The following is a 13,116-nucleotide window of genomic DNA, read 5'->3' on the forward strand; positions in this document are numbered from 1 at the left end:
GATAGAGGGAGAATTAAATGGCCCCTAGTCAGCCTATTTAATATTTATTTATGTACCGTCCTTGTACCAGTAATTGTCGAATCCAGGTAGTACAAATAGTGTTTCTTAGCAACAAAACCCCCATAGTTGAAGCGCTGCTCTTTATCATTTCAGAATGATCAGGGACTGTAAAATTCATTTGTCAACACGCAAGAGCTTCTTTTCTTTGTCATTGACTTGCTCAGTATAATTCAAGATGCAGTCACTGCCGCCAGGACAAGATTCTTCTCCACCAGCATTGTTCGAGCTAAATCCACCATCACAAGAATTTAAACCACCAGCACTTGTACACAGTCCGCAACCTTGCCATAACATAATGTTATTTTTGTCAGCCTGCATGTCAATACGCTTTCCGGGATTATCTCAACGCAATATCTCGTCGAGATAGCTGCCAACTACACTAACCAATATACACAGGCAAAAGCACTGGGACATCCAAACAACATGCTAAGAAGTGACATCTTGATGTCGGTACACTTTCTTCGTGGCCTAACGTGGATCTTGAAGCGCTTTCTGGGACTATTTCAACGAAATATCTCGTCGAGCATACGTTCCTCCTGGTTGTGGAACCCTATAGTTGTCTCGCGTCGCAGCAAGAACTGCACGGAGAGAAATAATGATCATCGAGCAGAGAGATGTCATTACGTACTATATTGGTACTCTAATATTAAGTGGTGACGAGAATCTGTTACAAGTCTACCAGCTTAGATTATATTTTATGTATATATTCGATTTGGGATCAGTATAAATGTATGTGTAATGTAAAGTGTTATTTAAAAGCAAACAAAAAGTATCCGTCCAACTTTTAGTTTTATGTGTGATCGATCATTCCTATAATAATACTAACATAATACATTAAAATCAAAAGCTTGATTTTATTAAACATCTTCGCAGGTTGTGGAAGCCATCTTCCAGCAACTGGACACTCCTCCTGCGGTAGTTAATAACACAAAGGTCACAAAGATGCAAGTCTGGGACCCCTCGCATCTCCTCGACTTGGTTCTAAAGAGGTGCTTAAAAGGATTTCTGGATGTCCAGACCGTAAAGAATCACGTGCATGATAGGGTTTGCAATCGATAATATCGGCGATAAAATTATAGGCGATAATTCGTAGTAAAATCGTTATCGGTTATCGGCGATAATTTCTGACCGATAAACCGATAATTTCAGAAATTTCTTTTCAAAAATAATTTCGGAATTTTCGAGACTTTACAGCTAACTCGCAGATTCTTACCTCCCATTTTCACTAGATTGATCATAAGATATTGGTGAAACAAGGTATGTACTATGTAAAAGTATTCATATTTCATGGGATAGTTGCATATTTGAATCCAACGGAATTAAAGTTTAAACGGTAAATCTGTAATAAGTATCCCGTAGTTTCGCCCCACCCTATTACAGATAAGCTGTTCACTTCAAGCTATCAATTCAGTTACAACCGTATAAGGTAATAATTTGAACCCGACACAGTACACACCATAACCATACAATACACTCCTGCACAGTCCACACTCCACGCCCCTCCCCTGAGAAATGCCGATGATTAACTTGCCTGGGTCGCTCATTTGCTTAAATCGTTGATTGATTACGTTACACGTATCAGTTGTTATCTGTTTTCTGTTGTGTCTCGGAAAACTAATTAATCTTGATATGTCAACCAACGAGATCTGGAAACATTTCAGAAAAGAGGGGGACAACGTGGCCTGCATGCAATGTGACAAGTCTTTTCTCAGCACAACAGCCAAAAGGTCTTACACTAGTCTTTGGTACCACTTGAGAGTTAAACACGGTATAGAAAATGCAGCTGCTAATAATGATAAATCTTCGGCATCCCCCAAAGTCAAGCGACCAAAAAAATTAGTCCCTAATAGTATCTTACATCGAAAAGAAAACTCAAGCCGAAATGTATAGCCGTTTAGCGGCTGTGGACAGACTTTCTTTTAATCAAATTGCAACCAGCAGTTTCATCAGAGATGCCATGCGGGAGAAGAAACTTGTCGCTCATATAGCTCTCCTAACACTATTCGTGGTAAAGTATCTGAATTCTACGAAGCTGCTAAAGATGAAGTTAAACAGGATTTAGTTAAGTTGAAAAAAGACGGAGTTCGGTTTTCTCTTACTTTCGACGAATGGAGTGGCCTTAATTGCCGGAGATATATGACGATTAATATCCATCATGGAGTCATAGGGGGAGATTGTTATTACCACTTCACTTTCGATTAATTGACTATTTTGAAATTACGCGTTTACAATTATATACAATTATATCATATATTTTAATAATGTGACACGGGGTATTATTATTTTAACAACAGTTTATATTATTTGAGTTAGGATCGACAGGAATTTTATGATATTATTGCAGTTTACGTTTATATTATATTGTATTAAATAAACCGGTTTCAAAGCCCTTATGGGTGGCCCACGTGGTCTTTCAAACAAACAAAACAATTTGTGTACGATATCTCGGGAATTCATGCCCCTCAATCACGGAAGTTATAAATCATGAACGTATGATTAATTAAGCCACTGAATCGATGAAAAATAAGCTAATTGTTCTGACCAAATTTTATCGCCGATAATTATCGTTATCGCCGATAGGGGGGGGGGGGGGTCCAAGGGGAACTTTGGGGAGTTTTGGGGAACTTTTTTTTGGGGAACTTCAGGAAACCTGGGGGACTTTCCCAAAGTTCCCCAAAAAATTATCAATGAAACAAATAATTTTGGGGAATTTTGGGGAACTTTTTTTTGGGGAACTTCAGAAAGTTCCCCAAAATTCCCCAAAGTTCCCCAAAGTTCCCCAAAAAAATTATAATGCCAAACAAATTATCATGCTGCAAGTATCAACAAGTAAGTTAAGATTATACCTTATAATAACACACATGTTAACATTAATGGGTATTAATGTATATTAGAGAACTTTTGAATAATTTTGAATAATTTTGAATAATTTTAAATAATTTTGAATAATTTTGGGGAATTTTGGGGAACTTTGGGGAGTTTTGGGGAACTTTTTTTTGGGGAACTTCAGAAATCTTGGGGGACTTTCCCAAAGTTCCCCAAAGTTCCCCTTGGACCCCCCCCCCCCCCCCCCCCCCCCCGATAATTGAAAAATTATTATCGGTTATCGGCGATAAAAACTTTTGGACCGATAATGCAAACCCTAGTGCATGATATATCGGTTTTTTTCCGGGGTTTGGAAGTGTACGAATACCTGCTGCCTGCTGCCCAGGCTATGTGCAAGAGGCTCTATTCGCCCAAAACCCTAAAAGACCTTAAGTTTGCGGCTAATGGTGCTGATCTTTTAGATGACTATATCAAGAATTTTAGCATTTATGAGGCGGCACTCTGTGAGATAGCTGCCAACCACACTAACCAAGATACACAGGCAAAAGCACTGGGACATCTAAACAACATGCTAAGAAGTGACATCTTGATGTCGGTACACTTTCTTCGTGGCCTAACGTGGATCTTGAAGCGCTGCTCTTTATCGTTCCAGGATGATCAGGGACTGACCAATTCCTTCGTGAACACACAAGAACTTCTTGTGTCTGTCATCGACCAGCTCAGTGTCCTCCAAGATAGAACGCAGACTGTTTCGCCAGCATGTCAGTATGTGTTCAGGGATTATCTCGACGCAATATGGAGATAAGAAATGCACGGAGAGACAATCATCATACTATATTGGACTTGGTTCTCTAACATTAAGTGGTGACGAGAGTCAGTGACACGTCTACCAGCTTAGATTATATTTTATGTATATATTCGATTTGGGAAGTTTTTAACACATAAATACACAATTTAATTGGTGGTAGCCACGTAAAAATGATCAAAAGTATTTTAAAAGCCTGACCCTCCAATCCAAAAGACAAAGATTGGTTACCGTATATTATATACACGATAAAGATTTGGACGTGCGCGAGATGTACAGAAACATGGTTCTTGTTACGCTTTGGTGAGGAATCAGCTGTGCCGCCATGGTGGACGTGTATTTATAGTATCTCAGAAGCAACCAGAGTACGTTACATATACAAATTTTTCAGGAAACTCAGAAGAGCTTTAAGAGGAGGATAAAGTTTACTAATTAAATTATCAATTAGTATACTTATCTCTCATTAGTAATTAGTAATTATTAATCTTGAGAGAAAAATTACCGAATTACGTCCACATATATAATACAGCTACTTAGCTACTGTAGCACTGATGCTAAACAATATTTTAGGGTTTATCGTATGCTGAATTATTTGCTAATCACTGTTTCAGCTTATTTCACAAAGTAATCCTAGTGAGGACTTCTACTCCGGAATAAGAAGCATAAATTTCGACTGATAAGCTGTAAAGCTTTGCTAACGTTTACATGGTTAGAAAGCCAAACTGGAGATACAAATTGTATTGTTATTATAAACTGATGAGTGTTACATTTATAATACTTTATAGATAGTATAAATTTGTGGTCTTGTATTGGAGTTTAATCATTAATTGTAGAAACATTAATTAAATCTAATTTTAGAAACACTGGGCTAAATGATATTCGTCATTTTAAACGAATCTATGTCCCTTAAAGATCACGTAGATTTTATTAATTTATTATTATTAATTTATTATCATTAATATATAACAACTAAAGAACAACTCCATAATTCACTTATATTCAGAATGAAAGGAAGAATCTTGGGTCTAGCGACCTATATGCATATGGGGTGTAGCAACGAAAAGTTAAGCAAAAACGGAAATGGATACATCGAGGTATACCTAATACTATCCACAGCAGCATTAACAACTGACGGGGGAGAGGTGGATATTTACCAATGGTGGAGCTCACAGCCCACCTCAAATCTAGAGGTGGGCTGTGAGATTTAATACGATATCAATAATTTTAGAAGTTCAGGTTAATTTGCTATACTTCTTCTAAGTTGCAAGATGTCTTGATCAAACAGGGAAAAAACTAAATTACACTCATAGATAATTAAATCAACATGAAATTGAAGTGATGCGTTGCTTTAATCACTCATGTTTTGCATTTCTCAGCTCAACTCCCTCTGTCGCGCTGTGGTTATCGAAAGAGAAAACTAGATTGAGCTATCGGGTTTGATGGCCATCAACCCCCAAACCATCCAACCACCTCCAACCTCCAAACCATCGACCTCACCAGCCCCAACCTCCAAACAAAGCAAAAACGGAAATGCATACATCAAGGTATACCTATCCACAGCACCACTATCAACCGATGGTGGTGAAGTCGAGATTTATAGGTGGTGGGCCTCCTAGCTCAGAATACTAGCTCATAAAAGAGCTTCATAACAGTGATCAGAGTGCCAGAAGTCCCCAGCTCACCTACTCCAGTCAGCGAAGAGAATGGAGAAAAGACTTGATGTCACCATAGGGAAGTTTGACGTAATATGTAAACGTCTATTCAATCACAAATCCAAAAATGATGCTTGACAGATTTTTATCCTAGTGCTATTGCTCCTAGGAGGGCTTTATGGCCATATACTCCAGTCAGTGAAAAGGCTGGAAAAAAGAATCACGACCCTTGATGCCACAATCGGGAAGTTTCACATAATATGTAAACGTCTATTATAGGAGTAAGGAGATACAAACACAAACCCGGGCGCCGACACCTCGGGATATAACTTTTGAGACTGATCAGGATATTGTTTTACTTTTAAATATTTGTAAAATTCCAGACGTGATGGATCCTTGCGCAATTATGAACGGTACACGCAGAGTAGATTTAAACACTATGGACATGTCCATTGGGACGGCAGTAAAACAGTACGTAAGTTCAAGGTGGAATTCGAACAGGAAATACGCTGACTTAGTATTTTTTATGAACGAAACATCCACTGAAAACAAAGATACAAATACTAGAGTCCTAGTCACGTACCGTGTACAACAAATGGTTTGCTGATAGATTATGTTTGTAGTGGTTTCATTGCGAAGAATGATTAAAAGAAATCGAATATCAATATCACCACTCCAGGACATTGCGGACCAACTAAAAGACAAAGAAGTGCTATTGCTCCTAGGAGGGCTTTATGTCCACATACTCCAGTCAGTGAAAAAACTGGAAAAAAGAATCACAACCCTTGATGCCACAATCGGGAAGTTTCGCATAATATTTAAACGTCTATTAATATAAAGGAGTAAGGAGATACAAACACAAACCCGGGCGCCGACACCCCCTAATAGGAAAAAAAAATTTAAAATGAAGACGAATAATGCGTAAATATTATTATTAGTATCTATATTTACGACCAACTGCTTACGCATATGTAATATTCATGATCCTTATAACATTATGAAGATAAGGTAAACTATTAAGTTATCCATTTACTGCCACATCCCCGAGGACAAAGGCCGGTCTTTGCTTTGGCAAAAAGAAGAGACGTATCGTAGATCTGACACGTATACAGACAAAAGAGGAAACAGAAATCGAACGGACTCGACTTGGTAATTAAAACTAGATACGTCTTTAGTTACCATTTTGAGGGCATCCACATTTCTAAAAAGAATGATAATTCCAATTTTAACAAGCTTCAGATCACATGGTTTTTTGGCGACCAGATGACTCAAGAGAAAGTCCAGAATGCCAAGATTGCCATGGCAAGTGTCAACAACCCAGTACACCAGCTTTAGATGTGTGTGACCAGCCAACATTATAACTGGCTGGTCACACACATCTAAATTAAATTACCCTAGACTACTGTTTTCCAAGTCTTGTCCTGTGAGTAAAGTATGTGTGAGAAAGTTTTAATAAAATGAATGTATATTTTTGAATTTTTAAATTTTAATTTGAGAATGAAGTATAAAGAAATTTTTAATTAGCATTGTATAGTTTAAAATATTTATAGCTTATTATAACCATTGATAAATTTAAGCCATAATCTTTCGCCTGCTCTCCAATATCAACCTTGAAGGTGCATTTTTAATCCTTGAACTACACAATATAAAATCAAGCATTTTAGTGTAGACTTTTTGTCACAACAAGACTGCAACCTATATAGTAAAAACTTTAAACAGAACCCCTAATGTCTGCTAACAATTTTTCGTATAGTCCTAATGTGAGCCTTGTCTCTAAAAACTTAACTGAACTAGCGTTTTGGTGTGTGCAAAAGCTCCCAGGCACGCGCATTCCTTGCCCCGTTAGTTACCTGTCCTTCCAAAACCAAACAAGCAGTCAAGGACAAAAAGTCATACACCAAATGGGCATTATATTTTATGAATTGTTTTACATCTTTTATTCTGTAAAATGTGCTAAAATTAAATTTCTTGTTTCATTGAAATTTCTTGTTTCATTGAGTACGACGGGAACTTTCACACCCTCATGACACTCCTCACGGTATGCGTTCTAATGAAAAATTAGCTTATTCGATCGTGTTGTTATTGATTATTGAATGTAAGATCACAAAGAATTGTTTACGATGTTATCAATCCTGTGGAGTCGTTCCACGAGAACGGGTCGATAACCAACCTCACAGTAACAAGTTACAACTAAAGATTGAGATGGTGACTCCTCAGCTGATAGCCGAGGAGTTATGCGATCGAGCATCGGTAACCTACAAGCTACTGTCTACACTCCTCCGGAAAGTAAACGACAAAGACGATGCTTTGCAAAAGCGAATTGGCATCGCGACAGCAGTGATAATGAATTTGATGAGCCAGAAAATGACTGTGTGTATGCTACGAAGCCTTCAACATTTCCAACAGTATCTTACCAAGAGGTTTATAATTGGGATAAAGTTTTATTTTTACCTAAAGTCATATTCAGGAAACGTGATATTTGGACGTACAGTTAGAAAAAGAGAGGGAGCGTTATTAATATAACTAAGGGCTACCAGCGATGTAGTCTAAGACTCCCGAACAATTTGTAACTGCAAAAGAGAACGCAGAAATCAACGATAGTAATAGAATTCGAATACAAAAACTTTTACACACAAATATCAGCGTTTGTCCTGAAACGTAAATATTTGCTACTGATGAACACATCAGAAGCTCAAGCAGATTAATTTCGCGAGAGAGTGTCTCGAAAGACTTAAAGCCAAGAGCTAGAGGATAGATTTTCGTTCATTTGTGAAACACAAGCTGCTGACATTGACTTCATATTTATCTATTTAGACTATAGACTAGATAATAAACAGTAGCACGAAAATGTCCGAACTATATTATCTTGTCAAATTCTATCAGGACCTCCTCAACAAAACGGTTGAAGATGTCTTCCAAACACCACAAGGATACTGCTACTTCTAGTAGCCTAGTGTTCACACTGAATTGAACACTGAAAACCCAGGATCCACTTTAGTATCGAGCCTTTGAACCTTCCGTTTGATACACACGAATCACAGAGTTCAGAGAATACCTCGACGATATTGAGCAAAGGGGTATACTTACGTTAAGGAGAGTGAACAAAGGACAGAATTCAAATCTGACCTCAGCACTGATGAAAAACTTTATATTATAGATTATTCAGGTATAGAATGTATTTGAGTCTACAATTATCTAAGCTGAAATTCTATTGTGTCTAATGATTTTGAGAAAACTCTAGTTTAGGCTCCAGCACAATTTGAATAAGGATACATGTTTACTCAATAACATGCATGTGAAGAATATCTAACAGGTGCGATTGTTTGTCAATGCATATTTCCAAGAAGAAAAGAGTGATCTCTAAGGAAAACATGACCAACAAATAGTTATATTTATAGTTAAATGTAGAGGTGATAAACTGACGAACAGTCTTAACAAGCCCTCCCAAGGGCCATGTTAGTTGTGATAGATACAATAGCTAGTACAATAGCTAGTACAATAGTTGTACGTCATGACAATGGGACAAATATTTTCCATGTATGTAAATTAGTATAACCTTAAAGATATACATGTATAATGTATAAGTTTATATGTATTGCATATATTCAATAAAGATCTTGTGATTTACATTTACATACTTAAAAAAGCAAATTTCTATGTATAATTTTAAACATTGTATTATAATAACATCTATCGATTTCGAAGAGAAAGTCGAATATAGGTTTAAAAGATCGCATTGCTAACCAAAAGGTAATTGACAATTTCAGATCACTTACCTTTTAAAACCATTAAAAAACAATATTAACATAATAAACTTACCCCAGATGTAAGACTCCGGGTCAATATGAGAGAAGAGAAGAGCCAACTCCTCCTTATTAATCTTCCCATCTCCATCAACATCGCAACTGTCCAGTACGTTCCCCAAAGTGTCTGCTAGCGTTGTCGCGTTCAGATCAATCCCAAATCTGGACATCAGATCTCCCATAAGTAACATCAGCTCGTTCCCCTCGATGAAACCGTTCATATCCGCATCATAGTGGTCGAAAAACTCCCCAAATTCTGATCTTGAGAGTCTGTCACCGTTTTTGATGCAGTTCATGAAGGTAGAGTCGACGTTGAGCAGAAAGGCCATGTCTGCCATTCTAACTTTGGAGCCGACCCTGAGGTCGAGGATCTCCACCACATTCCGGGTGAGTTCTGTTAGCTTTGATCGTGTGATTTGTTGCATGTCACAGACTGTACCGATTATATCAAGCATAAAGTCGTGTATGTCACATGCTTCCATCAAACCAGCTCGAAAGGGATCGTATTTCCTCCAGGTTGCTGTGAACTGAGGTCCTGTGATGGCTGTCTGAGTTCTGAACTTAAAGAGCAGGTTCTCCTCAACTGGAATTATCTCCGTCAGTTCCCACATTTCCAAACAGTCACTGTTGTTATTGTCAAACTGAGTGAGGACACCCTCTGTCATCTGACTCAGGTCCTCTCGGGAGAAGTGGATGTCCCCGGTCACCATCAGCAACTCAGCCAGGAACATCTCCAGTTCTTTGCGGGTCAGATACCCGTTCCTTTGCACGTCGTACCGACACCATAACAGGAAGTACTGTTTAGTGGAGAGTTTGGCGGAACCCCGGAACTGAGAGAGAAAGGAGGAGGTGTGGTAGGAGGAGGATCCGTAGTCATCGTCGGCCATGCAGGCCTAGACAGGTTTAGCGAAGATCTTCTGTGAAGAGCTTTGATAACCACCCTCCGCTATAATATTGGTGGGATGAGAATTGAGAATTTAGGGACAAAAACTCAATTTGAAGAGCAATTACAACTTTACAAAGAAATGATTCAACGATTGGCATGGTCAGAAACATATGAGCAAGAAACATATGGGCCAGAAACATATTTACAAGATGCTGTAACTATCTTGTGGACCCTAACGCTCTCCTACAACTACAAGTTTATTCTTTAATTTAAATGCGTGTTCAATGAACACTGTTCATGGGATCAAAAAACAATAGCTGTAGAAAGTTTGCTATTGTTGTTTACACTAAAAATATCAGCAAACAAAAGACGTCTCTAATTATAAATACAAAATAAAAAGCGAAGCTCAACATAGGTAGGTGGAACAAACATACTCGTTTCAACGTCAGAAAACTCAGAATGTCAAGCTGTATTACATACACAACAAAGAGAATCATTAGAGTTAGAGGAGGCAATAATCTCCCAACTATATACAAGCTAAATAATTAAATGTACCACAACTCGCATAGCAAGGTTACAGGAGAATTTAAACATTAAGAGTCTTTCTTCCCGGAAGTGAGAGGCCCTTAGGTTGCATGTACACCAGACATAATACCATAGAAAGAGAGCACCTAAAGGGACAGCAATTGTCCCCTCCCGTCCGGGACGAGGGTATAAATGGTTATATAATCCACTAAGTGGTTTAGTAGTAGTCACGTGGGCTGAGTTGCTGCTGGGAATCTTAGATTAACAGCACTTTGGGCGGGAACTAAACTATGTGTGTGACAAGGTTTAATACCGACTTTTATAGTAAACTAATAACTATTAATACGATGCCGTCATATTAGGTTATTATTTAAGGAGCAACGAGATAATCAACAACAAGATACGAATCAGGAAGAGTACTGAAGTGACGATGCCAAGCCATCTCGAATAAGCTTGGTTTGACTAATGAGGTAATTAGTAATTAACCACCCCGAAATGAGAACAAGTTTCATAATGACGGGGAAGGGAGCAATGCCGCGGGGTAACGAAACAGGTTACATTCCGAACACTCGCTAGGTGACACTGCATACACCACAAATGGTGGGGTGCATACCAGACAAAGGGCCAGAGATAATTGAACACCTACCCTGCTTTAATACCAACCCTGAATAAATTTATGAGGCAAACAAAAGGAGCTGAGCGAATCTCTAAGCAACTACAGGACAGCACTGAGTCACCAGATCTCGGTCATTATACACAGGAGAGGAGAGAGAGAAGAGGACCCTTGTTATTGAGGATAGAGGAGTAATTAGGGGGGTTAGGAGCTCGTAAATATTCAGGATCCCGTCACACTTGCGGGTACTTTTATAATGGAACTTAGAGAGTTGGATGTGGAAAGTGTGGTTTAATTAGTAGAACTACCATTCGTCTAGGAATGCAGAGTCAGAGAATAAAAACTTTATGTTACTATTTTAAAATCTAGATGTTGATCTAAATCTTATTTTGCGTTAAAATTTTGGGAATGTAATCTGAGAGTCGGGAATTACCGATTGCGTGAACATCTTGACAAAATTTCTGAATTTAATGCTAACTCCAACCCTTACTTCTTCTAATTCAGCCTTGCTGTGTCAGCTCGACGGAGAGCAAAACGGACAGCTCGATCTCCAATATATGACATATACTTATTTATCTATTGTCGTGTTAATGTATTAATTATTAAAGATAATCTCATATTTTTCCAAGACACCTAAATAAACAAGTACAATATGTCACATAAAAAAACCAAATGACTATCTTAACACTGGAGGTAACTGAGTTCCAAGATAACAGTGAGAACTGGTTCTCATCTAGTCTTATCTATATAATGATAACAGTGAAACCGGTTCCTTCTTAAGAAGGGCACAGTGTTGTAATAATGTAATAGTGTAATAATCATTAATATTGTCTTTCTTATCATTATGTAGTACGCGTCTGTTTTGGCCACTGTTTTACAACATATTTTCATAGGTTTAGTATGTAATAGTAATACATATCTTATCTTATCTTACCATTTGGAACGAATCTATTAATCTTATCATTCATCGGAATATTATTTACCTGCTACACTCGGGCATTTGGTGGCTACAGTATGAAGGGATTGAATAATCAATTGAATGAGCTGTCTTCAAGAGCAAAAGGTTACTTTGGTACTTGTGTGGTCATGGTTGGGACAAATGATTCACATGTCGAGAAACTCCTTGTTCCTGAACTCAAGGTAAAAAAGTTCACAGACGATCTGTCGTCGTTGCTTATAAATCTGATGACACGACTAGAGCCTCAAAAACTTGCAGTTCTTGGATTATTGCCTAGAGCGTATTGCAAATATTGTAATAATACAATTTCATATCTCGTTCAGTTTGACATTATGAAGCTTGTAACGAAATATCTTAAACAAAGCGATTTCATTCTCCATAAAACATATTCTAAAACTGAACATATTTCCTAACGTAGAAGTTCCATTGAAGGAACTTGTTAATACTTAATACCCAAACCAAATCAGGCTCAACATCAGGCTCAACATTGCTGAATGTATTTCGAGACATGATCGAATAAGAAGACACCACGTGTGAGTTAGCGTACACAAAAGTATCAGGATAAGAAAATAAATTTCGATATCATAAATTATTTTAAATAAATATGTTCGTTAAACAGGAATCAAGAAACGCTATAACACGAGAGTTACAGCAATAATATGGGAGGGTAGTAGGGGGGAGTAGTATGGATCTAGAACCCGTCTTATGATGAGATAGAGGGAAACAATAAAAAGCAACATGTAAATGTAGTGACTGGGTTAGGTTACCATCATCTGTAAAGTAAGGTAACTACGAGCAAGGAGCAAGGTACACATTTTTTAATGGTTGGAACTGCCGTCGTTCGGATAATAAGACATTTAGCACTTCATACTCGTGTGTTACAGCCTATTATAATGCGAACTTCAGCATGGGATTTGGGCCAAGGAAAAGGGAGCTTCAATTTAAAGGATCGTGATTAAATATTTAAGAAATTCAGGGCAGATGTGAA

The 13,116-nt window shown here is 37.9% G+C and overlaps 1 protein-coding gene across 4 annotated transcripts in view; it reads right to left on the minus strand.

Annotated features, from left to right (window-relative positions):
• Window positions 1–13,116, minus strand: part of LOC134818978 (alpha-actinin, sarcomeric-like) — a 136,659-nt gene that overhangs the window by 20,478 nt on the left and 103,065 nt on the right. Inside the window, exon 1 of one of the 4 annotated variants that reach the window (XM_063828717.1) lies at window positions 9,163–10,093. The exons of the other annotated variants lie outside the window; for them this stretch is intronic. Coding sequence (XP_063684787.1) covers window positions 9,163–10,033 — 871 coding nt within the window. The 5' untranslated portion in view covers window positions 10,034–10,093. Of the gene's footprint in view, window positions 1–9,162; window positions 10,094–13,116 lie in introns of those variants that run through there. 4 annotated transcript variants of the gene reach the window in all.

The sequence above is a fragment of the Bolinopsis microptera genome, chromosome 7 (genome assembly GCF_026151205.1).
Source record: "Bolinopsis microptera isolate Bmic1 chromosome 7, MBARI_Bmic_1.0, whole genome shotgun sequence".
NCBI lineage: Eukaryota > Metazoa > Ctenophora > Tentaculata > Lobata > Bolinopsidae > Bolinopsis > Bolinopsis microptera.